At 44.8% G+C, this 26,096-nt stretch overlaps 1 protein-coding gene across 1 annotated transcript in view; it reads right to left on the bottom strand.

Annotated features, from left to right (window-relative positions):
- Positions 1 to 26,096, bottom strand: part of LOC138261211 (cytochrome P450 3A21-like) — a 196,295-nt gene that overhangs the window by 92,048 nt on the left and 78,151 nt on the right. Inside the window, exons 5-7 of the mRNA XM_069209964.1 lie at positions 21,102 to 21,215; positions 18,905 to 18,993; positions 3,160 to 3,308 (exon numbers count right to left, since the gene is read on the bottom strand). Coding sequence (XP_069066065.1) covers positions 3,160 to 3,308; positions 18,905 to 18,993; positions 21,102 to 21,215 — 352 coding nt within the window. The remainder of the gene's footprint in view (positions 1 to 3,159; positions 3,309 to 18,904; positions 18,994 to 21,101; positions 21,216 to 26,096) is intronic.

The following is a 26,096-nucleotide window of genomic DNA, read 5'->3' as shown; positions in this document are numbered from 1 at the left end:
ATGCTTTGATGAGATGTTAACATGGCGTCGTGACGGAGTCGTTCCCAACAAGCCGACACCAGCGGCGCTGGACACTGAGTCGTGTAGACCCCCAGGTACAGTACCTTTGGTGAAGAGTGAAAACAAGCCGATGCGCGAAGCCGGGGTTCGCGGCGTCTGTGCAAAACGTTGAATCCACGCGCTTCGAGCGGCGTCGGTCGCGACGGGGTGCGGCGACTTCCACGGAGCCGCGGACTTCAGCGGGGCTGCAGCGGCGTCGGGCCTGCGAAGAGCGTCGCGTTCCAGCGAAGGTCACGGCGTCGGGTGCAGGCGGCGTTACCGGATTCAGCAGCGGCGTCGGTCCGGAGTCGTCCGAAGTCGATTTACTTGGATTTCCACCAGCTTTCCTTTCAAGGGCCCAGGGACTGGATAGGGCACCACTTGTCGGAGCAGGAGTCTCTCCAGAGACTCCAGGTGCTGGCAGAGAGAAGTCTTTGCTGTCCCTGAGACTTCAAACAACAGGAGGCAAGTTCTAAATCAAGCCCTTGGAGATTTCTTCACAAGATGGAAGGCACACAAAGTCCAGTCTTTGCCCTCTTACTCTGGCAGAAGCAGCACTGCAGGAAAGCTCCACAAATCACAGTCACAGACAGGGCAGCACTTCTTCCTCAGCTACCAGCTCTTCTCCAGGCAGAGGTTCCTCTTGGTTCCAGAAGTGTTTCTAAAATCTGTAGATTTGGGTGCCCTTCTTATACCCATTTTAGTCTTTGAAGTCACCTTTCTTCAAAGGGGACTCACACCTACTTGTGAAATCCTGCCTTGTCCAGGCAAGGCCTCAGACACACACCAGGGGGTTGGTGTCTGCATTGTCAGAGGCAGGCACAGTCCTTTCAGATGAGAGTGACCACTCCACCCCTCCCTCCTAGCAGAGATGGCTAATTAGGAAATGCAGGTTACACTCCAGCTCCCTTTGTGTCACTGTCTAGTGTGAGGTGAAAAACAACCCAACTGTCAAACTGACCCAGACAGGGAATCCACAAACAAGGCAGAGTCACAAAATGGTTTAAGCAAGAAAATGCTCACTTTCTAAAAGTGGCATTTTCGAACGCACAATCTCAAAATCAACTTTACTAAAAAGATGTATTATTAAATTGTGAGTTCAGGGACCCCAAACTCCACATGTCCATCTACTCTCTAGGAGAATCTACACTTTAATCATATTTAAAGGTAGCCCCCATATTATCCTATAAGAGAGACAGGCCTTGCAACAGTGAAAAACGAAGTTGGCAGTATTTCACTGTCAGGACATATAAAACACATTACTATATGTCCTACCTTAACCATACACTGCACCCTGCCCTTGGGACTACCTAGGGCCTGCCTTAGGGGTGTCTGACATGTAAGAAAAGGGAAGGTTTAGGCCTGGCAAGTGGGTACACTTGCCAAGTCGAATTTACAGTGTAAAAATACACACACAGACACTGCAGTGGCAAGTCTGAGACATGATTACAGGGTTACTTGTGTGGGTGGCACAACCAGTGCCGCAGACCCACTAGTAACATTTGATTTACAGGCCCTGGGCAACTCTAGTGCACTTTCCTAGGGACTTAACAGTAAAACAAATATGCCAATCAGGGAGAACCAATTACATACACATTTTAAACAGGAGCACTTGCACTTTAGCACTGGTTAGCAGTGGTAAAGTGCCCAGAGTAACAAAAACAGTAAAATCAGAATCCAGCACACATCAACAACCTGGGGGACAGAGCCAAAAAGTTAAGGGAGAACACGCCAAGGATGAAAAGTCTAACAGGGTGGTAAGGGCATTTTTAGGTTTTTGGGTGGATATGGGATTTGGGCTGGTAAGGGCTGTTTAGCTTAAAGGGTGGGCATGGGTTATGGGGTGTTAAGGGCATTTGTAGGATTTAGGATGAGCATGTGTTTTGGAGTGGTAAGGACATTTTTAGGTTTTAGGATGGGTATGTCTTTTTGGGTGGTAAGGGCATTTTTAGGCTTTAGGGTGGGTATGGCTTTTTGGGTGGGAGGGGCATGTCAGGTTTTAGGGTGGGCATGGATTTTGGGGTGGTAAGAGCCTTTTTAGGTTTTAGGGTGGGTAAAGGTTTTGGGGTAGTAAGAACATTTTTAGGTTTTAGGATGAGTACGGGTTTTGGGGTGGTAAGGGCATCTTTAGGTTTTAGGGTGGGTATGGATTTTGGGGTGGTAAGGGCATTTCTAGGTATTAGGGTGGGTATGGGATTTGCAGTGGTAAGGTCAATTTTTAGGTTTTAAGGTGGGTATGGGATTTGGGGTTGTAAGGGATGTTTAGGTTTAAGGGTGGGTATGGGATTTGGGATGGTAAGAGCATTTTTAGGTTTTGGGGTGGCTTTGGATTTTGGGGTGGTAAGAGCTCTTTTGGGGTTTAGGGTAAGCATGTGTTTTGAGGTGGTAAAGGGTGTTTTAGGTTTTAGGGTAGGTAAGGGTTATGGGGTGGTAAGATAATTTTTAGGGTAGGTAGGGTTTTTGGGTGGAAAGGTGTGTGTGTGTATATATATATATATTGTATGTATGTTATAGTTACCTCTACTTTTTACCATGCATATACATTTACCAACAATGCCTTCACTATGACATTTTTGTGATAAAGACAGGCGTGATAAAAGCATATGCGAGGTAAAAACATTTTGTAGTAAGTGCATGTGTGCTAATGACCATGCTTTGTACTTACCACCTAGTAAAGGCATGCATGGATAGTGCATGCATTGTTTCATCATACATCCAGTTAGGCTAGCTCAAACACAAGATAGGAGATTGATACAAACTTGTACCGCAGATTCCAATGTCTGTGTTAAAATAGAAGTCTGAAGGCCTAGGATCCAGGGCACTAGAACTAACCAGGTGAATCCAGAGCTGTCTAGAACCTTAGGAATTAAGCTATTTTTATAAAGTTGGTAGATCAGAGAGTTTATGGACAAATATTAGAGACTATAGTTCAAGTACGAACAATACTTGTGTCACTCTATGACTGAACAAAAAACCTTCTTGAAGAAGAAAATTCAAATGTTGACAAAAGGCTTTTTGCAAACAAAGCCATGATAGGAACTCAGGGAGCACTAAGTAGATTTTATGTTATGTTATCTCTAAGATGCTCTTTAACAGTACAAAGTGGCTCAAGATTCTTACCTATGGTAACAAACAATGGGTTTAGCACACTGAAATTAAAGAGTCTCCTTCCATTAATAACAAAGGGATCTTTAGGGTTGTTCATAGAGTCAACGTTCACACCAAAGGAGGTGCTGATGATCACATCAGTAATGTAGGAGGCAAACATCCTGGGCAGAAAGGAAATGTAAATTGAATTATTCATTATGTAGCTCAAATCCAAATTCTAGAGCAAAATCATCAAGATCTTCTAGCTAGGCAATAATTTAAAGTGATATGTATGTGCTGATTTCAAATACCTTCACTATTTGAAACTATCCCACCTTTGTATCCATAAGCCACAACAGAAAATCTATACAACTGTGCAGTATCTAAACCCAGGTACAAGACGAATGGAGTAAACTGAGATCCATTTATACACTAATTTTATAAGGTTTTCATCTTTACCAAGAGAATATTTTCAAGATTTGTTTTTTGGTAATTCAAATCCTGTGCAGCATGAGTCTAGCATACAATCAACATACATACACATTTAAATAGCAGCGTCTAAATACCAAAAACTTTATTTTCTCTATAGATGTCTGGAGCACTCAGCATGAAATGCCAAATTCACCTTTATTAAAGATCTTTCCTTGAACTAGTGGTTTAATCCTATCTGTGCACACTTTTACAAAAATGGCACAACTCCAACTCACATCTTTCTTTACGGATGGTCAACACAGACATGCCTTCGCTAAAAGGATGAAGTTGAAAGTGTATGACTTAAGCCTGAGCCCTTACTGGGTCAGCATAGGAGTTGTATTTTCAGCACCTGGCTAATGCCTTTACACTAGTTTCTGTTATTTACCAGCTGTGGTAAATACCTCCTATTCTGAGCTTTTTGAGGAGAACTTATTTATAATATGCAAGATTGGTGTTTACTGAAACAAATTCCACATCTTATGATTTTTTATCACTCTTTTCCTCTGATACATTTTGGCAGGTATTATCTACTGAGATGTATCAGGTGAGTATTATGGAAAGTATGGTGTTTACTACAAAACTTGAATTCCAGTACTTTTGCACACTGCCCCTAGTATGTATGTTGCAACCACCATCCCCCTAGACGTTCACCCATCAGTGTGACAATACCCACAACCCTCTTCCTTTAAACCACCCAGTCTGGCCTAAGGTTTGGACCATCAAGAAGCACTGATCCCAGATTAACAGACATAAATGAATAACATTTCCAGCATAGACACAAAACAAACTAGAAGCGCCAACATTCCTTCACATGATTCTAGCAATCTAGACCAAAACATACGCAAAGAATTGATTCAATACATGCAGATGATGCAGCATTGTTTCTTACTCTTACTCCAGAGGGGAGTAATATCAAGCCAGTTTTTGAGACCACGAAAACAGCTTTGTATTATCACAGGGTATAAGACAAATGCTACCAAGAGATATTGTCTATTGATAACTTTTGAACCACTAGATCTAACCCTGGAATACTGAAGCATGGCACCCACCAACCCAATAATTATTTTTCAGAGTACTATTTTCTGCATCATAAGAAGATATTTTTAGTTTCAATTATGCTTGACTACTTGTCAAAATCTAGGAAGATTTCAATAAGGGGTGTTACCATTTACCTCTCTTTCTAATAGGTAGAATCAATATAATCAAAATGATTACCCTACCAAAGTATCTATTCCTTTTTAAGACAGTGTCATGCTATATAAAAATGTTTTTCAAAATAATCTATGGGATGGTTACATCATTCATATGGGGTTTAAATGACCCAGAGTAGCAAGGATAAAACTATGGCCAATGTTGGAGAAGAGACGTAGACTCTTTCTACTTAGCAGCCATATCATATTTGCTTCTGCGACTGGTGATCACAGCACATAATTGGCAATATTGTACGATTCATAAGAAGAAAATGCTTTAAAGGGTTTTGTTTGTAAACTCTTACAAGTAAAAAAAACATAAAACCATTAAGGTTCAGGTTCTCAGAGAACTTTGTCAGATGTTTGCATTATGGATATGAGAATCAAAGTCAGACAGTATGCAGCAGTGTCTACAATTCTAGAACTATCCGGAACTCACTGAAAAACTGTCTAGTTTAATACTTAAAAGGGCTGAGAAAGGCCTATCGGAACTTAAACAATTGTGGAATCATTACAGGTTTAGGGCACTGGAGAGAAGCTAGACAAAAAAGCAATATTAAATTAAAAGGAAGTATTTGTAGCTGAGAAATATTTTTTAGGCATATAGCATGAAGAAGAGTCAGATATTTCTATTTGTAGCTATAGAAAAAGTAAATGCTGATCAAATTGGAAAAGCCTGGAATTAGGTTTAGGCTTTCAGTTTTCAGAGTTTGACTGGGGTGGCTAAACCCAGATATCCACTTATCTTTAAGTTCTAATATCCAGCGCATGCAGTTTTTCTGAATATATCAGTTGTTTTCAACCACAGCTGGTATTAATACATTTACTGAATCAATATCAGCTACATGTAAGGTGCTTTAAAGTGATTGGGAACTGAAAACATGTACTAGGGGACTACAACAAACTTTCAAAAGCCTGTGTTTAATTGGCTGGGGAAAGAAACTAGGACAACCCTTGACACCAGATGCCTGCTTAAGGCTGCTGGGCTGGCAAAGATTTTCTAAAAGAAAGGGAACAATTAATATGACACTTTATTTCACATCATTGCTTTTATTAAAGTGTTTTTAATAGTTTCATGTACTTTTCACCACAAATAAGGTTACAAATTGAAGAGATAAATGTGACATTGGCACCAACCATGAAAAAAAACCAATAACATTACAACACATCAGTGGGTCGTGCAGCTCAGCAACTAGTGGGCTGGTGAGTTGGTGGGTACATTGGGTGGGGGCGGGTATCACTGGGCTACATGAGAAGGTATAGATGACTAAAAGGAATGGATAAGGAGCTTATTACAAAGCCCCATTGTGTTCCATTTCTTTTGTCTGCTACATCCTCTGTGGTACCTGAAGCGTTAACCACTCCAGTGTAGGGGTTGTTATTCCTTTGTGGCAGTTTTTCACAGAAGAATGTGAGAAAGCCCACTCATGTTTATGAATGCTCTTCCTTACCTGGATCTGTGTGACTGTCTACTCGGAAAACCTATAATTCAATCCCTCCTAGTCAATTGTCGGCTCCTTCCCGTTCTGTACCATCTGTAACCACTGAGGTTTCCAAGCAGAGATTGCCCTTTTATTGAGAGTTAGAGATAGGTATATAAGTTTATTTAGCATTTTCCCCTTTTAAGGCATATGTACAGCCCCGAGAGGCAGCATTTTCATTTGAGTAATGCTATTCTGTTAGTAACATGCTCTAATTTTTCAATTTCCTCTTCCCAGTAGGTATTCCCCCTCATTGGTTGCTACATTCTTCCTACACTCATCACATCATTACTGTGCGTAGAAATATGGGCGTTCTCTACATCAAGGTAGCGTTGAGTTCTCACATGCCCCTTTGAATCGAGTTCAGGACATCTGGCCCTGCCAGATTTCCCAAAAAACAGAGGAAAGCAAAGAATAGACTGAGTGCAGGACAGTTTTGCCTTTTATAGCACTACCCAGTACACCTCTCCGTGTTAGTGTAGGAGGGGTCCAAGATTCTTGGAGTCATCCCAACCCAGGTAAGCTACCCTCTGGGGGTAGTGAATTATCTATGTGAGAGAGTCACCACAGCCTTTGTGGTGGACCCAAAGGATTCAAACAAATGCTACTGCTTTTAGGCGCTCCTGTCGATGACTGGTGTGTGTGCCTACAGATAGAACAGCTGGATGATGGGGACCGAGTGAGCCCCAGTATGTCTGCGATACCTTGGAATTAGCAAAACGTTGGGAAGTGAGATGGATTCTAGTTGCCCCAGAAGCTCTGATGAGGCAGAGGTCTCTGAGATCCTCAGGAAACTAAATGCCTGATTTGAATTACCAGGACATGATGATGGGTGTTTTTTCTGAGTTAATAGTCAGTATCACATCCCTTTATGGGTGCTGAGACTGCATTCTCACCCAGACTGTCCAAAGTGATACGTAAGAAAATGCTTAGGAAGTTTACTGCTAATGTCTAAAGTGGCAGAATGACAAAAATGTCAACATTGGGGTAAGAACCTGGATAGGGTTGACTCTCCACAAAGGGGCAAACAGTGGTGTTTACTGCAACCTGTGTACACAGACCCACAAATGAGAGAACCCTTTTCGTGATCCAAGTCTGTCCAGGAATAATAAATGAGTAACTAATGAAAAGTGTCAAGTAGCACTCGCCCCTTGCCCCAGGAAGAGAGGGTACCTCAGAGGTTCAAACAGGTGGGGCTTCAAACCGCTAAACCAGATTTATAATATGAAATTAGGACGTTTCAAGGTAGTCCCTTTGACTGCTGCAGAAAAGAGCTGGGGATTTATGTGAATATCTTTAATTATGTTCAATATACAAATGGAATAGTGTACAGCAACTCAAAGTGTGGATCAATTTTTCAGGAAGAGCATACAAATCTATGTGAAAGAAATCATTTTGCCCCTTCTAAAACTAATATGTGTAGGTGGAGTCAAGGCACACAAATAGAAACAAACTTAAGATAAATACTGGTATGGCTCACAAAGATGATCCGTGGTGCATCCGTAAATGCTCACATCTTGCCTTGGAGGGACATGATAATCCTGTCGCGTGGGCTCTCATTATCCTAAATGAGACTACTGGATTTCTAGGCAGCAGGATCGATAACGGTGTAGGGGACTGAGTCTGACCCACGTGTAAAGAACTCTGTCACCCTAAATCCGGTTTTTGCTCCGGCTAACTAGCAGTGCCTCATTTCTCCCACGGGGAAGAGATGATTGGGCAGCCGAGCGCATGACATCTTTGGAACTTCTCAGGGAAGTCGTGGTCACTCAGATCCGAACCAACTCTCTCATTTCCAGTATGATCTCATATACAAATGACAAAGACAGTATAAGTTTTATATAATGTTTTAATAAAACAACTGTATTTTAGATAATAAGGCGGGAGCCGCAATTACCAGAACCATACAACACAGTAGGATTGAAATAGTCACCAGGAGAGTAAAACATAAGAACAAAGCTATCATCGTGTCTATTAGTTTCTACTCTCCCTCTGCTTGATCTATTTCGAGCACAGCATGTTAAGCTTCTAACTTGCCTTTCTGAATCACTGGGGAGACATCAGCCCTCATACCTGAGCAAAGGTCTGTGATCTTGGTTCAGCATCTGCAACGAGGCAGTCAGCGTCTAGTTGTGGTTCCCTGGTCGGAATCTCCCTCTTGCGTGTATTGGGACAAGGAAGTGATTTTATAACTAACATGTCAGCGTGATCACAAAATGTCCCTACGCAGGAATGCCAAAGACTAAACTCCTACCACGTCTATCGGCAATGTACCAGACTGTGTCCTTGACTGAATCACAGAGTAAACAGGAATGTGTTATGGAGAACTCTAGTGCTGAAATAGGCTAAACAGTGTGATATGAATATAAAACAAGACCGTAGAACTGGCTATTTGAAAAATAACAGTACGAAGCCTAATAAAAAGCATTTAGAGCAAAGTGCACAGAGGCTCTAAGCTGCAAGCAAATGAATAAAATACATCCAGGGCAAAGTGCACAAAGGCCTAAAGCCTGAAGCTAATGTGCAAAGGATACGTAAAACTAACCACACTACACCCTCCCCTTGTCAGTAGCAAGTGGTTCCAATAATATAAAAGTATGCCCCAGATATAAACAATACAGAAAAATATATATATATATTTCGACAAGGTCAGAAGACTACAAAGTCATAAATTTAGCAAACATGTGACGATAAAGCCAAATTCAATATAATGTCAATTTATCAGGAGAAAAAAAATAATCCAATTGTCAGACAGAAGCAATAGAAAGTAGGAGCTCCTCCACTTCGATATATGTCAATATCGGTAGATCCACGCAACAAAGTACCATGGAGCAGGTGTGTTCCAAAGCCCCAAAACCATTCAGGGCGGCATCCCATGCAGGGCCCATGAACGAGACAATACCATCTTCCTCCAGGAAGGGAATCTCATAAACTGCCTCACGAAGCAAACGCAACCGTAGTGCACAAGTCTGGGAATGAGCCCTAATCGGGAACATCAACAGATCAGTATCGACCACTGGAGGGCGCTGCAGTGAGAGACAGAAAGCCAGTGCATATTCAAACGAGCACCAAAGGCACCGAAACATGGGTTGGACACAATCCAAAACTGGTCGGAATGACAGAGACCAGTCACACTCCAAATGTCCCAGGAGTGTTGCTCCAAAATGCTGCATCATGCGTTCACGACACAGCTGCGCTGACGGGAGCAGCAATATAGGATCTCATCGTGGCGGGACAGCCATTGCGAAAAAATAGCAACAATAGCAAGACTCCAGCCAATAAAGCCAAAGTAATAGGGAATCCCCCAAAAATGCTTCAGAAAATAGAGTGTATAGCCGAAGGTATCAAACCGAATATGGAAGAGAAGGTGTGAGCAAAACCAACACCAACGGCTTTGAAAAAATGTGCAATTCCAGCAGTGCTGGACGCATTAAATATACGTCCCACAAGCTCACCAAAGTGACTCGGAATGTTAATATTCAAAAGGGAATGTATTTCCGCTGATGACCTTGCCACCTGTAGTGCGTAGGTCTCACTAGCAGATGTAAGGGCCACATGCTTTTGAAACAATAAAGCCTTCATTCGATTCAACTTGTCGAAATTCACCTTGGAAGTAGCAATATGAGGCCAGATGTCCGCTACCTCCCTAATTTGAGTGGGGGGAAACAAAACATTCCCGCAGCACGTAACGGCCTTGGTGACAACGACAACGTAAACTATTCCGGCACGCATGCCACAGCAGCGTTCGCTGTTAAGAATAATGTAACTGCCATTAGAAAGCACCTGGAAAGTGTTTTTAATAACCGGGACTGGAACTCCCTTCAGATAACAAGCTAAGTTAGCAATCGAAGCGTTACACGCTCCGTGCAAGGACAGCTGTTTACAAACCATGGAATGGCTGACAGAAGTTTCGCATTCACTACCGCTAAGAAAAACCTCCCTCAAACCATTAATACATCTGTATAGAAAGGGAAGCTCCCACACCTTGTGTATGTAACTGTCTCCCAACCGTTCATATCTACCCACCGGAATGTGCTTCAAACAAGAAGTAAATTGCAGAGTGGAGATAGGCAGATTAATTACCCCATGAATCAACCACTCAGCTGACGGAATCTCAGCAACCGTGAAAGGCAGTTTCTCCAATTTTTCAATATTCAACATGACATACGTCGCTTCCTTTTTAGCTATCAGCTGTTGTTGACGAGTTAAATTAAAGGAGACAAAGATGTCTCTGGCACGAATGTGCTGACACGGAACGTGACCTGGCTTCAAAGTCTGAAGAGTCCAACCCAGCTGCACAATGGACCACGTCTGACTCTGCCCATGATATAAAGAAGACATATCTGATTTAATAATGTCTATAGCAGAGGAAACAATGCTGTCAATTGTGTAAACACGGTCAGAAAGGGTATGCATGCCATTATCCACAACAGATAAAGCCTATGTCAGGTTTTCCTGATCAATTTGCCTCAACCGGGCCGCTGCCTCCTGTTGTGAAAGCTTCCAAATCTCATTATATACTTCGTATAAAAATCGTTTCTTACGTGGTACCTTAGGTCCTGACAAAAAATCTTGTAAGTCAGTATCATTAGACAGTAACGTGAGATGTGATTTAACTGCATCCAGCGTGGATGACTTCAACCATTGCTGACAAAGTTTTCCCACGCTGTATGTAGCTATGATATCAGCATGTTCTGGTGAAATGTAGCGAGGGTCTGCCCTACTAGTCCTGAACCCCCCTGAAGAGGTGACAAAACGTTGATGACACTTATTAGTGTCTACAGGCCATAATAACCACCCGCCCGGATGTACCAATGAAGTGTTAAGCGTACCATTTTGGACCCAGTGTGTAAACTCACTAAACGTAGCATTAACATATCGCTGCCAATTGTTCAATTTGGAAGGGACAGGTATACTAGGCAAATTTAACTCTCTAATCATTGCCAAGCCCAAACAGCTAGTCTGTTGTACTGTGTCATTGAGGAAAATGCACAGGGATAATACATGCTCTAAATAATGTGTCCCTGCCTTGCATTTGCCAATTTTTCGTTCCCCAGACACTTTTCAAATCAACAGTCTTAAACCAATATTCATACCCCTCAACTGAAAGTTTAGACACAAACAAATTTGAACACAGTAATTTAGTATCGGTCAATAACATTTGCTTATTAGCATACGGAGTAACTTTAAAATAGTAAGACTTAGCATTTTGTTGATTATGCCCAGAAAAATATGCAAATTTATCATAATACGTTTTCGAACTCCCTTGTGGAGGAGTTGGGCAATGTTCCCATTGCACATAATCAAATATGGACGTAGGGCTACTTGCTTTATGAATAAAGTGGTGTCCATAATAGTTGTAGCAAAACATGTCACCATGATTATCTCTAAATAGGTAAGCATCTTCATCGTCATAGACAGTATAATATTGCAAGTCTGTCAGCATAGAATCTACTGTCTCCACATCCCAATCATCAGAAACAATGCCTGGTATAACTATATCATTCATTGATAACTTGAGAACATACGGTATTTGAATCAATTCTGTGGGACCATATATATCAAACATTACTTTATCCCACACAATCCCATCCGGAATCGGTATTGCAGAAATGTTTACATTGGACAAGTCTCTGCGAACCATATGAGACGAAAAATTTGGTTTTAACACTGTCTCCACGTGCTCAATATCAGATCGTTCAGGAAGAAAATGACCATGTATTACTAGAAAAAAAGTAACCACAAATCCCAACCACAAAAAATAGTCATTATAGCCATAAAAAGCCACAAATAGTTCCAAGGAAAAACAAAATATGTGCGTTTTAGCCAACACAGCAGCTTACATGGACCTCGGACCGAAGACAGTGAGGACGAGGAGCCTGACACGGCATCATCAGTGTCGTTGAAGCAGCCAGAGGCAGTTCTTGCAAAAGGTGCAACTGTGAACAAAGAAGCAGATGGAGGCTCTCGCCTAGGCACGCTATAAACCACATGTTCAGAAACATCAGTAGAACGTACAGCAACTTGATCAAAAGATTCCAAAGTAATCGTCGTCTGTGGAAAAATCGCAAGATCATCTTCCACCCTCCCCAAGCTCGGAGAGGAAACAGCATCGGTGTAAATCACCTGCAGCGGGACTTCTTCCCCAGTAGTGAGAGGGATTCCGGAACTACTGGGTGTCCCTCTTGGTCTGCTGTGCAGAATCGGCCACATGTTGTAACTTGACATTATCAATGGAAACAAAGCGATTCCCTTTGGCCCCGTGCAGCGGCGGTAAAATTACAGTTCTCGTGCCGCTAACCCCTAATACTGGGACTGGTGCTCGATAAGAAGGACCAAATTCTTTCTTTACTGCGACCTTTTCACGCACTAGATCCCCAATCCTGGGTATCCAACCAGTAGGCATTACTGGTTCATCCTTAATTCCTGAGGAGGCAGCACTTTCAGAAAAGTTATCTTCACAGAATTGTTGTAAATCCTGCAAAACAGTGACACGATCATTCATGTCAAAAGGCGTATCTGCTGCCTCCACACCAGGACCATCTAGATCAGGAACATACATTCGTGTTCCGAACAGGCACTCATATGAAGTACGACCCCCCAGTGACCGTCTAGGCAAGTTAATAAGTGCTCTCTGTACTCCATACAGGTGGGCTAGCCAACTGCGACCCGTACCTATAACCCTGGCTGTTAAGGATTGCTTTAAATCACGATTTAAACGCTCCACGACAGAATTTCCCTCGGGATGAAATGGAGACGAGAATTGGAGTTGGACCCCCAACGAAGCCATGGTGTCCCTGAATGCCTTAGAGGCAAAAGCAGGGCCCTGGTCTGAATGAAAAGCCGCAACTGCAAATGTATCGACAAAGATGCGCAAATCTTTAATAACAGTCCGAGCGTCAGCCGAGCGTTGTGGCCAGACCCACAAGAATCTGGAGCACGAATCTACAGCTACCAAAATATATTTGTATGCACTATCTGGTGTCAGCGGACCACAATGATCCAAGTACACACACTGTAAAAGTTTATTTGAAATCAGAAGGGGCGTCTGCTGCGGGCGTCTAGCCGACGAAGCTTTAATTTGCTTTGTCTCTTTATAGAGACCAGGCCACCAGTAACGAGCCTGTAAAAGTGAAATTGTGGCAGCCACACCAGCATGTGCAGATGCCACCCCCTCATGTGCTGCAGAAATGAATCGAGGTCTCTCAATTTTATTGGGTAGTTCACGTACACCAATGCTTGGAATATTAACAACAGCATTGAGCGCATTACTCAAGCAGTAACTATATTTAGAAGGAAATCCTTTAGGAAAAGGCGTGCCATCAGCCGTAGCTTTTGTGGCAGCTGAAATCTCTGTGTCTGGTTTGGAACTCGAACGAGTCACTGCGGCCACAGTGGCAACAGCCACTGCCGATTTCGCGGCTTCATCAGCCAAAGTATTCCCAGCAACATGTATTCCAACGCGCTGGTGTCCAAGTGTATGTACAACATGGACCTTAGGAAGCGTGTCTTTCAGATCCGCAACCTTACCCCACAACAATTTGTGTTTAATGGTGTTGCCCTTAGAATCTCTGAACTCATTCAACTTCCAATAGTGTAAATATTCATTGAAAGACTGAACACAGTAGTAGGAGTCACAGACCAGCAAGGTTAAAATCGCCGGATCCGCGTGCTCCAACGCTAACAATAGAGCTTTGAGCTCAGCCAGCTGTGCCGTGCAATCTCCCAATTTTTAGTATAAGTATGTCGGGGGCAGAACACTTCCCCCTCCATAGTGCCGCTCACCACCGCACATGCAGCAGAATACTGTTGTTTAGTCCCAACCGCTGGTTGCGCAGAGCCATCCGTATACATGACCACCTGATATTGGTCAATAGGCAATGTGCCAGCGGGAACTGGGTACTCAATTTCATATTGAAGAAATTCTTGAGTCTGCAGTTTGGGGTCAAATATGTAATCTACATCAGTGGCTGTCAAAGACGTAGCCCATTGTATCCATCGCGGGTGTAAACCTTTCGAATTAGGAACACTCGCTTTTGTAACAGCCTCTAAGGCCGGAATCGGGGAAACAACAATGATGCCTTGTCCCTGGGCAAGCGGTCTTTCTTTAATCACAGCCATCTGTACTGCAGTGAGTATTTTCTCAGTTTGTGCAAATGGTTGTTCTGCAGCTGAATACAAGTGGGACTTGTATGCAATCGGGACTGTCTCACCCTCATTAAAGGTGACATATGTAAACCAAACAGCCCCAGGTATCACCCTGATGACTAAATGCATTTTATTGTCCCGTGTGTGTAAATGTTGAACTGCTAAGAGATCGGTTTGCAAATCTCGTAGTATATGTGTATGCTCAATCGTCCAAAATCTACTCGAAAAAATCGGACGAATCAACTCGTATAAGGGTTTTATATGCGTGGCATAATCAGGAATGTAAGTTCGGCCAAAATTCAGAAACCCCAACAATGACTGGAGCTTCCGAACCGTATTAGGAGGCTGCAATTGAGCACATTTCTGCAAAAAATGTGGCGCTAAGCTCTTGCCCTCTCTCGACAACTCATATCCCAGGAAAATGACGCTGAGGAAGGCAATCTTCGATTTCTTAAAATTAAACTTATAGCCAATTTCAGCAAACCCCACAACAATGCGTGATACACGCCTTAGATGTTGCAGAATCTCATCGTCTGTCAAATATATGTCATCAACATATGATAACGCTTCAGGGTCCAACTCGTGCAGAATTTCAGTTACACGAGCCGAAAATAGTCCTGGGCTATTCTTATACCCCTGAGGCAAACAACAAAACTTTTTCTGAGAGCCAAACGCACTGAAACTGGTATAGTCCCGACTTTCGGGCGCTATATTTTGGCAGAAAAATCCATTCAAGATATCTAACGTTGTTTTGTATTTTTTACGCACTATATTATTCATAAGCGCTGCGCTATGTGAATTCTGTATTGCATATGTGCGTGTATGTCCATTTAAATGTCTGAAATCCACCACTATCCTATATGAATGGTCCGGTTTAGCAACCGGAAATAAGGGATTATTCATCGGCGAGACACAGGGCTCAATTACACCCTGGTACTCCAATTGTGTAAGAATATTCCTAACCAATGCCCTTGCCTCAAAAGTGATAGGATACTGCGGCTGCGGCTGAGGTTCGCCCTTTATTGGAATTACATGATAAGGTGATTGTCTATCCCACCCCACATTATTTCTATATAGAGCGGGGGCCTGTGCAAGAGCCCATATTTTACTATAGGACTCCGCTCTTCCCCCACCGGACAGTCGCGAACAAAGTCAGGCGGCCAATCTTATTCGGCCAGCAGAACGTCATATAATTTCACCATATGATCCCAAAAGATGGCGTGTACAATGCGGTCAATGTCCCCTTCTAATTGCAGAGTCACGTTATATACTCTATCAGGATCAGAGACTCGCATATCCGCCGTTTCGACTTGTATGAAGTCATCAGTTGCTTTCACCTCCAGATGCTCTAGAAGACTCCGGTGAACTATTGTGACCTCTGCCGCGCTGTCTAACAGTGCTAACGCCCATGTCTTGTTTGTCAAGAGAACTCTCTTCTTGAGCGGCATGTCTAACTGAGACTGCTGCCACTTTCTTCTTTTTAAATTGCTGTTTTTGTTGCAGTGGTTTCTCTTCTTGTTTAATAGAAACCTCCGTTGAGCGTTGTGAATCCTGTCTTGGTTTCACGTACTCAGTTCTCCGCTCTGACCGCCCACCTCTATCACTTCTCTTGTCCGAGGAGTCCTGAAAGGAACGAGATTGGCGTGTATCAGTATATTGATATCTATCAGGCGTCTTTAAATTATCCCTATTCCTGAGATTATACCTATTCTGCAAGGTCTCCGGTTGCGGAGACTGTCCCCCATCTTTCTTAGGTGTTTGCTGTTTCTTTTCCCAGCGCTTTTTAGTACCCTCAGGTTGCTGTTGTTTAGCATTATCTTTATTATTTTTACCCTGTAATTGGGGTTTTTGCGGTTTAGCCCCTAGGCTATCGCGACCAATACTGGAATATGTCTCTGCTATTATTCTCGGAAGTTCCCGCTCCTGATTAATCTGCGGAACGTCCCGAAGACGCATTTGCACTGCTAGTGCTACTGCCTCTCCCTTGAGATTACTCAAAATAATAGAAGAAACTGCGGCAAAATTGCCCATTAACTGCATGCCCAAATCTAAGGCAGGGGCAGCCCCATATTCATCTTGAATTTGTTTAAGCACTTCCGGTAAATTAGCTAATGTCGGTGTACCGTGTGCCGTAGTATAGAGCGCGGCAAACACCGTGCCCCAGGTATTACAAAGGTCCGCCGGAGGAACCATCCCATACGGCAAACACATCGTCAAAATTCTATGTTTATCCTGAGGTCCCGTAGGGGGAAATACTGCTTCCAGCGTATTAATTTTTTGCGTCAGCCAAAATGGAGTCTCCTCACGTTTAGCCGGTACTTTACCCATAACTGAGTGCACAGTGGCCGGATTAATACCCGGAACCACTGCTTGTGGGTGCGCCGGAGCAGCACGCGCTGCATTAGTATTTAATGCTTGCATGACAAACTGAACCAGTCTTCTGTATGTAGTTGCTAAGTCTATATATAAACGACGTACGTCTGCCACTGCCAAATTAGCAACCGCAGGATATGGTGTATAAGTAGCCAACAAAGGCCAGGTCGGACCATCATTACTCAGTGGACCTAACCTTACCTGAGCTACTGTGTGTGGGAGGGCGCCATCAAGCCAATTATGGTGTTCTTGATAAGATAAAGGTATCTCTAAGTATGCATAAGCCCTGTATTGTCCAGGGACATTCGCAACAGTGTATTCGTGAAAAGTGTTTGTACCCCCATCAACTGCTGGAAATACGACCCAAGAATAAAAAAGTTCTGTTCTATAGGCTGCATGGGCGTCCACCACAAAAGTGACCGGACCCCCTTGGACCGTCAGTCCATGTGCTATCAGATGTCCTGTGAGCTGTTGTCGCATATTGAGCGCTATATTCACTACATTAGTATTCGCCATTTGTAAAAAAACAGCTCTAGGTCAGAGAAGGCACACCAATATCGGGGTTTTCCTTTTAAAGTTCAAGCTTGAACAACCAGCCATTAAGTAATAGGATGTACCTATCCCGTGGTGGTGGAAATCCTCAGCTCCACGGACGTCTCCGCTCACGGAACCGAGCAGTCAAAATATATATGAGACCGAGAGAGTCAGCTGGACCTAAATATTAGAGCCAGACCAATCGTTGGCGGCGCCATTTCGCGTAGGCTCTCATTATCCTAAATGAGACTACTGGATTTCTAGGCAGCAGGATCGATAACGGTGTGGGGGACTGAGTCTGACCCACGTGTAAAGAACTCTGTCACCCTAAATCCGGTTTTTGCTCCGGCTAACTAGCAGTGCCTCATTTCTCCCACGGGGAAGAGATGCTTGGGCAGCCGAGCGCATGACATCTTTGGAACTTCTCAGGGAAGTCGTGGTCACTCAGATCCGAACCAACTCTCTCATTTCCAGTATGATCTCATATACAAATGACAAAGACAGTATACGTTTTATATAATGTTTTAATAAAACGACTGTATTTTAGATAATAAGGCGTGAGCCGCAATAACCAGAACCATACAACACAGTAGGATTGAAATAGTCACCAGGAGAGTAAAACATAAGAACAAAGCTATCATCGTGTCTATTAGTTTCTACTCTCCCTCTGTTTGATCTATTTCGAGCACAGCATGTTAAGCTTCTAACTTGCCTTTCTGAATCACTGGGGAGACATCAGCCCTCATACCTGAGCAAAGGCCTGTGATCTTGGTTCAGCATCTGCAACGAGGCAGTTAGCATCTAGTTGTGGTTCCCTGGTCGGAATCTCCCTCTTGCGTGTATTGGGACAAGGAAGTGATTTTATAACTAACATGTCAGCGTGATCACAAAATGTCCCTACGCAGGAATGCCAAAGACTAAACTCCTACCACGTCTATCGGCAATGTACCAGACTGTATCCTTGACTGAAGCACAGAGTAAACAGGAATGTGTTATGGAGAACTCTAGTGCTGAAATAGGCTAAACAGTGTGATATGAATATAAAACAAGACCGTAGAACTGGCTATTTGAAAAATAACAGTACGAAGCCTAATAAAAAGCATTTAGAGCAAAGTGCACAGAGGCTCTATGCTGCAAGCAAATGAATAAAATACATCCAGGGCAAAGTGCACAAAGGCCTAAAGCCTGAAGCTAATGCGCAAAGGATACGTAAAACTAACCACACTACAATCCAAAGTTTCAAGTAGAGGGTTACATTTGCACCCCTAAGTCAAAAAGATAGGCACACAAGTATTTTTGTCATTCAAGCCTCAGAGAAATTTGATGAAGTCACATCAATTCCCATTGTTACAACAAACTTAACTCTCCACAAATACAAAGCTCAATATGGCTCCCAGTCTTAAATCCCAATAATTTCCCGCACTCTTCCAATTCTCTTAGGCCCATCAGCATTTGTCACTCTATTGTAAACTTATCCATTCACAACACTGTTATAAATTATATCGTCCCTCTGAAACTCAACATTTTGTGGCACTCCTGCAACCAAGATTTCCTAATATGCTATGATTTCCTACTTACTGTTTCATATCCAAGGGTTCATCTTTTGAAGTTTTTTTCTGTACATTTTTTACCAAGGTTTTTCCTAAATTCTTTATAATTGGAAACATCTGAAAATCAAGGAAAAAAATCAAGATATACAAATTATGCTGGATACACACTTTCAAAATGCCAAACATTTCTGACCTTCATTTGAGTAACAGACCATTCTTCTTGGGCAACAGCATATCAGAGCTGGACAAGAAACAGCTGCCTTGGAAACCCAGGGACAAAGGTAGAGTGAACTGAAGAAAATGTGTATTCATTAGGGACACGATTTGCTAGTATTCCATGCAAGGCAGCTCAGCAACCAAAGTTGCTGCTCTGCTGTGAGCCAAATGGATACAGAACAAAATCTGCCATATCTGATATCAGTACAAAAACTATCTTACTAAGACTTTTTCCGCTGTGGATGGGTGCTATCCAATGCCTCAAATATGCAAAGTTGAAACACTGCTCCTTGGTATGCCTGCCTCAGGGAGACATAAAGTCTTGAATCAAATCCCTGTCTACAAATGTTAGTAAATAGGGATTAGCATTAAAACATATAGGTGGCTGCATGGGAACACCCATGTACCACTGGCGGAATAACCCATAGGTTTAAAATAGTGCTTAGTGCAACTTTAGGTTACTTTGGGAAACTTTGTAATGCAAGTCCTGGTTTCTGTTAGATAGTAAATGCACCCCCCAACACTCTTTGCCCCAGGTTCGTGTCACCGTTGTGAGACAAATCTAGAGTAAAGCAGTAGTAAATCTGGGCCTAGATATTTAGGTGGGTGTCTGCAGGTAGACCTGTGAGCAATGCTGGAGAATATGAACTAGAAATGTATACTTACACTTACATTCTCTGACTTGCAAAGTAACTTTTGTGACTGTTCAAATCACAAGTATTTGGCACAGTGCAGTGGACATCCTCCTCCAGTCAGCCATTCCGAATGCTATTTCTTAATGGTTTTAAAGCTGCAACAGACTGAAAAGATATCAACCCCGAGAACGGGTGGTAATTTATTTTCAAAGGGCACGATGTCTCCGTTTGACACCCTCCCCTTTCAGAATCCTGTTAAGTTGTCTCTGAATGAGCAGACGGTGTTCCAAGGATTCACAGCATGCTACCCCAGTTATTACACACTGCAAATAACATGTATTTTTAAAAGCAGTCCCTGCTCCTTTATGAGGATGGATATATTTAAAAAAATGTCACTTGCAATGCAGGTTATGAGGTCTACTGTCCCTCGCAGGCATTCATCCCCATATTTGCATGCAATCTCGTGGGAAGAGAAGAGGGGTCTCAAAATGTCTCCTGCCTAATTATTATTCATTAGGCAGCAAAGTTTTGCAACCTCCTGCAGATCCACATTTTGTGATGCAACGGATTAAAACATCAGTTGCATCGAAAAGGGAAGCCAAGATCACTATCCAGTAGTAGGACAGTTTGCACATGTTGATTTGTGGCGTGGGTTTCGAACATCAGGATCATAAATGCTAAATTAAGATGCATATGGATGGGAAGTTGGTGAACCCTTTCTGGTCCAACATTCTTTATACCAGATCACACTGAGAAGGCGTACCATTCAGTCCTTCAACTGCAAGTACTGCTGGTCAAATCAGTCTTCTACCATACCCTTCAGGGCCAGACAAATCATCTGTATGAAGCGCCAAAGTAGGACAGGCTTGCCTCTTCCTCTTATTTTTTAAAATCAAAGCATTTCGATTTGGCAGCATTTCCTGATCTTTGAGCAGCGCCAGGGCTCCGCCATCTATCCATGTGTTCACCTTACCTGCATGCTTGCCATGTATACGGTGCTAAACGCACATGGGTGCAATGGCATTTACCAGCCTGCCCCAGGCTCAATGCGTATGCCTGATGGGCACAGAGTACACAAAGGTTCAAGAAGAGCCCAGTAAATGCTGTCACATTATGCAAATACCTTTGTAAATCATCAAAGTGAGTGCATTTACATTATTCGTATTATATGAAATGTTATAGAATGGAGAAATAATGTAGATTTTCATAGATCACATCACACCAGCGAAGAGAGTACAACAAACAAAGCCACAGGTTTAGTTTCTCTACAATGACACTTCGGCCTCTCAGTTAATATGCTGGCGGATCCTTATGGAAATAACCTCATTTTTAACAGGAAATCATATTTGGGAAATATTTCATTTTCCTTTTTACCTCTTTTAGTTTACAACTGGTGAAAGTAGGAGATAGCACTGTACGAATCCTCTTCCATTGATCGTCTTCAGCAAAAGACACTCCATCTCCCAAGGGTCCGGTCAAGCCAATTTTCTAAAATACAAATATAAAACAATACAGCATTCTGATTAAAAAAAACACATTACATCTCAAGGCATGCAAGTAACTATGGTCTAATGCCACAGTGGTTATGAAGTGGAAAAAAGTCTCACAGAATATCATCCAAAATATGGTATAACCAAATATTTGACTTAAAAAAGACAAATATCGACGGCTGCAATATCTTGGAGGTAAATGCAGATAACAGCAGAATAACTCTACTTAACTCCAAATGTATGTAATAGGAAACACTCTGAACACTCCTGTCCTCGGGCCCTTCTACCTGACTCGTCGACACGCAACGTGCAACACCACACCTCTACATAACAAGACGCCATTGTGAGCTCTACTAATATGGTATGTGTATTTGTATAGTGCAGTATCACCTGGGAGGGTTTTCTGGTCCGAGTCTGAACTGAGCCCCAGCTCTGAGTTAGTTCGCTGACAGAATCGGGTGCATCGGGATTGATTGTGGGAGTCTGTGGTCTGCTGGGTTAGTGGTCTGCCGTGAAGGTAGGCTCCCCTGTGACTCTTACCCTTCTGGGTCCAAGGGTGTTGGGTGTGCAGCAGACTGCCGCCTGACTGGTCGCCTGGGGTCTGTCCCGTGTCCCGCAGTTAGGACACACTGGTCAAAATGGCACCTGCTTTGCTGAGCCAGAAGGCAGTGGACGCATTGTGCCTTGGGAGCTGTAGCTACCTAGACACCATATACAAATTTGACTTCTCATTCCTGCTCACTTCCCAGATCTCGGATTTCTCCGGGTGATTGGAGAGGCGTAGTGAAGAAAGGGAAGGTGAGTGAAATTTACTTAGCTTCTATGGTCAGCTTCTTAGCATCAGAGACCGACTGGTTGATTTTAAACAGTTTCACTATTGCCTGATTGTTTGCACTTGATTCAAGACGTCTAACATCATAACCACTGGTAATGTCCTGGTTATGTATAATTATCAAAGACCTTATTTTAGTTCAAGGAGATTCGGTTGCCAGAAACACACAGGTCGCAATTCAGCATTCTCTCTTCGTTAGCACCTATCAAATAAGTATTTTTTATGCATCCTAGTAGTGTAAGATTGAGAAAACGAGATACGTCTCTCACCCTGAGATCAGCTCCACTCCCATTAAAATCAAAGGGGACATCAAGAATTTACCCAAGCATAGTAGAGTTGGTGGTAATCGGCCACAGGAGAAAATAGAGCCACTATCCATTATGGAGGGGCCCGCGGAGATGAGACGCGCTCTAGTCTCCGCGGGCATATTCGGGACAGAAGGGAAGTGACATGGGGGAGTAGGGCAGGATATTAGGTAAGCGGGGGTGGGTCTTAGGTAGGGAATAAAAGGCGGCGCGGGGGAGGGCTCTGCCTCTTCCGTGCCAAAACTAGTTAGGGAAAGTTTGGTGTAGGGAATTTCCTTGTTGGCGCTAAAGGCCCGTTTTACGGCAGGCCACCTTGGGAGATGAGGTTGCGCACCTAGCAACTAGCTGGTACGGTGAGTGTAGCGGGGGGGGGCCCGAGTCGAGGCCTCGGTGTCAGGCGTCTTTTGAATTCAGATAAGCGGCGGCCGCGCCGCTTCCGCGCCATGGCAACAGGCCATGACGCTGAGGCTGTTCGGGCCGCGCTTCGCCTGCTCGGCGAAGCCGGCCGTGCCGACCTCCTTAGGCCTGGCGTGCTCGACCAGGCCTGGGTCGGCATGGTGCGGCCGACGCGTAAAGCGTCGAGCCGGGTAGCGGCTGCAGTTGCCACGTGTTCCTCGACGGAAACATCCCCCGAGAGGGGGGGGGGCAAAAAGAGTGAAAAAGGCGGCGGGGGTAGGGCGCGCAGCGGGGCCAATACATCGGCAACCCAGGTAAGGGTTAGCGCCGAGAGGACGACGGAGGAGTCGGAGGGGGCGGGGCAAGGGGCAGTGAGAGACGGTGGGGAGGAACAGGCCCAAGAGGGCCTCACAAATGTGGCAGAGGGCACGGGGCAGGGCCCAATGATGGTGACTGGGGAGGGGACATCCGAGGACAAGGATCAGGACTGGGCCCCTTTGGACCTGTCATTCCAAGGGGAGGGGTCAGAGCACAGTCAGGGCCCTGGGGCCCCATTGAAAAAACAGGAGAAGACAAAAGCCAGGTTGAAAAGCTGGCAGAGCAGGCTGAAAGGGGCGAGCAGACAGGTCAGGAAAGGGAAATTCGGGGCCAAGATGGGCAGACTGGGGCAAAAGAAAAAAGGAGAGGCACAGCAGGTCAGATGGGACCAGACTGGGATGACCGAGTTAGAAGCCAGGATAAAAGAGCAGCGCCGAGTAGTGGCGGAAACAGAGGAGCGGTGGGCCCAGTTGTGTAGGGACAGGGAGGAGGCAGGGAGGCGAGAGAGGCAGTGGGGGGAGATGGCAGTGGGGATGGAAGGCAAGGGCCCACAGTATACAGACAGGGGGCCAGGCAGTTGGGTTTGGGTGCCACAGGCAGGTGCAGGAAGGGGGCAGGAGGCTAAGGCAGCCGAAGGGAGTAATGGCACGGAAGGCCCCAGTGGCGCACACGGTCACACCGGGCAAAGCCATCCAATGCCAGTGGCAGAGGCTGGCGGAAAAATGCTGAAGCCAGCGGGGCGCAGCACGGCCCCAGAACGCTGGTCAGAAGCACTAGAGGGGTCACCGGCGGCCTTCTCTGCACCGAAGGAACGTAGAGAACGCAAAGGTGGTATGCGCCACAAGGAACAGGAAGTTTTTTCCACGGATATGATGCGTTTGAATGAAAATACGGGCCACACAGGGGAAATGACAGAAGGGGAAGTGCTGGAACTTGATTATGAGGAGGATGTAGAGGAATGGGAAGAGGGAGAAATCCGCGAGTTAGAGGCGAACAGAACACAGGGGAGAGTACAAGGGCGCAAGTGCGGCGCAACCCCTGTTTCTGCTTCTGTTTTACAGGATCCCATGGAAGGTGGCAGCCAACAGGAGATGCAGCGCGGCTCGGCCCGAGGTCGGGGGGCAAGAAAGGTGGCCAGGCCCCTGGCGGGGCAAGGCAGAGGTAAGGGGCAATGGTGGTCGGTGTGGGGGTATAATCCAGGACAGGGCGAGACACACACGAGCAAGTCCATAGGAGTGGGGGATTTTTCAGTGCATGACAAGGTGGAAGGGACAGAGAAAAAGGGAGGGGAAGAAGGTTCAGCAAAAGCATCCTTGACGTCAGCGGCTAAGGAGACGGGCAAGGAGACAGCAGAGGGGGCCACTGGGGCGGAAGACAAAGAGGGGGGGGGGAGCCACAAGAAGAGGCTTCCATACATGGGCCTTGCCATGCCTTTGGGATCACACATAGCAGAAAAAACAAAAGCCAAAATTTGGAGACACAAATATGTAGACGTTTTCAAGCTGCTACATAGGGATATTCAGGCGAAGGAGGGCTCAAAAGAGGAGGAATGGGAGCTAGCGCGCAGACCCAGGGTGCCAATAACGATGGACAATTGGACATCAGCCTTTCTGATTTTCGCTAGCATATACTGCGAGAAGTTCCCGGACAGGGCCATTGCACTTTTCAAATATATGGACATCATAAGGAAGGCTCAGATGCACTTCGGGGGCTTCGCGTGGCTCAGCTACGACGAAGAATTCAGGGCAAGGGTGAGCATTAATCCAGACAAGCCCTGGGGGGACGTGGACCCAGAATTGTGGATGCAGTGGATGGCATCCGCACAGTCCACGGCATCTACGCACACCGTGAGTGGCTTGCCGGTAATATACAAGCCTTTTCAGGCACGTCCCGCCCAGGGAGGGGCGGGAGGGGGGCAGCGACCCCCAGTATCCACAACAGGTGCGTGTTGGAACTACAATAAAGGTTTCTGTTCCAGACAGCCCTGTAAATTCAAACATGACTGCTCCAAGTGCGGGGTCGTCAACCGGTCACACAATGTTTTACGCTCTCCAGCCCAGCCGAGCAATGGAGAGCGTCGAAAGGCAGAGGCATGCAGGGCAATCCTGCGACAAAGGGCTCCTACGCCAATTAGGCTGAGGGCTCTTTTGCCATGGTTGAAAAGATATCCGGATACCGACGCAGCTTGCAAGCTAGAGTGGGGTTTTAAGGAGGGCTTTCGGGTAGGTTACCAAGGCCCGCGTTTAAGGAGATGGACAGATAACCTGCGGTCTGCCAAGGAGATGCCACGAATGGTGCGCATGAAAGTGGATAAGGAAGTGGCATTGGGCAGAATTGCCGGGCCTTACTATGAGTGGCCAAGTGCACGGCTGATGATATCACCTTTGGGAGTGGTGCCCAAAAAAGCCCCAGGTGAGTTTCGATTGATACACCATTTATCCTGGCCAGAGGGTACCTCCGTTAATGATTTCATTGCGCCCGAGGACACGAGAGTGGTGTATGCCTCGGTGGATGATGCCATCAAATTGGTCAGAGGGTGCGGCAGGCACGCCGAACTGGCGAAGTGCGATATTCAATCAGCTTTTAGGTTGCTGCCAATACATCCGGATGATTTTGATTTACTAGGAATGCAATTTGAGGGCGCCATATATGTAGACAGGGTGCTTCCCATGGGGTGTGCAGTGTCCTGTGCACTTTTTTAAACCTTTAGTACTTTCATTCAGTGGGTTTTTGTTAAGCTGAGTGGTCACCGGATGGTGACGCACTATTTGGACGATTTCCTTTTTGTAGGAAATGCCGCTTCAGGTGACTGCGCAAGGGCACTCACACTGTTTCAAAACCTGGCAGAGGATTTTGGGGTGCCCCAGGCCCCGGAAAAAACGGAAGGGCCACAGTCAGTTTTAACCTTTTTAGGCATAGAACTGGATACGGACACCATGGTGGCGAGATTGCCGAGACCCAAGGTGCAAGAGATGCTAGAATTTTTGGGAACAGTAAAAGTACTCCACAAGATCGACCTGAGGTCAGC

The sequence above is a fragment of the Pleurodeles waltl genome, chromosome 10, assembly GCF_031143425.1.
Source record: "Pleurodeles waltl isolate 20211129_DDA chromosome 10, aPleWal1.hap1.20221129, whole genome shotgun sequence".
In the NCBI taxonomy this organism is placed as follows: Eukaryota; Metazoa; Chordata; class Amphibia; order Caudata; family Salamandridae; genus Pleurodeles; species Pleurodeles waltl.
The sequence above is the reverse complement of the archived record's forward strand: the minus strand, read 5'-3'. Positions and strand labels throughout refer to the sequence as shown.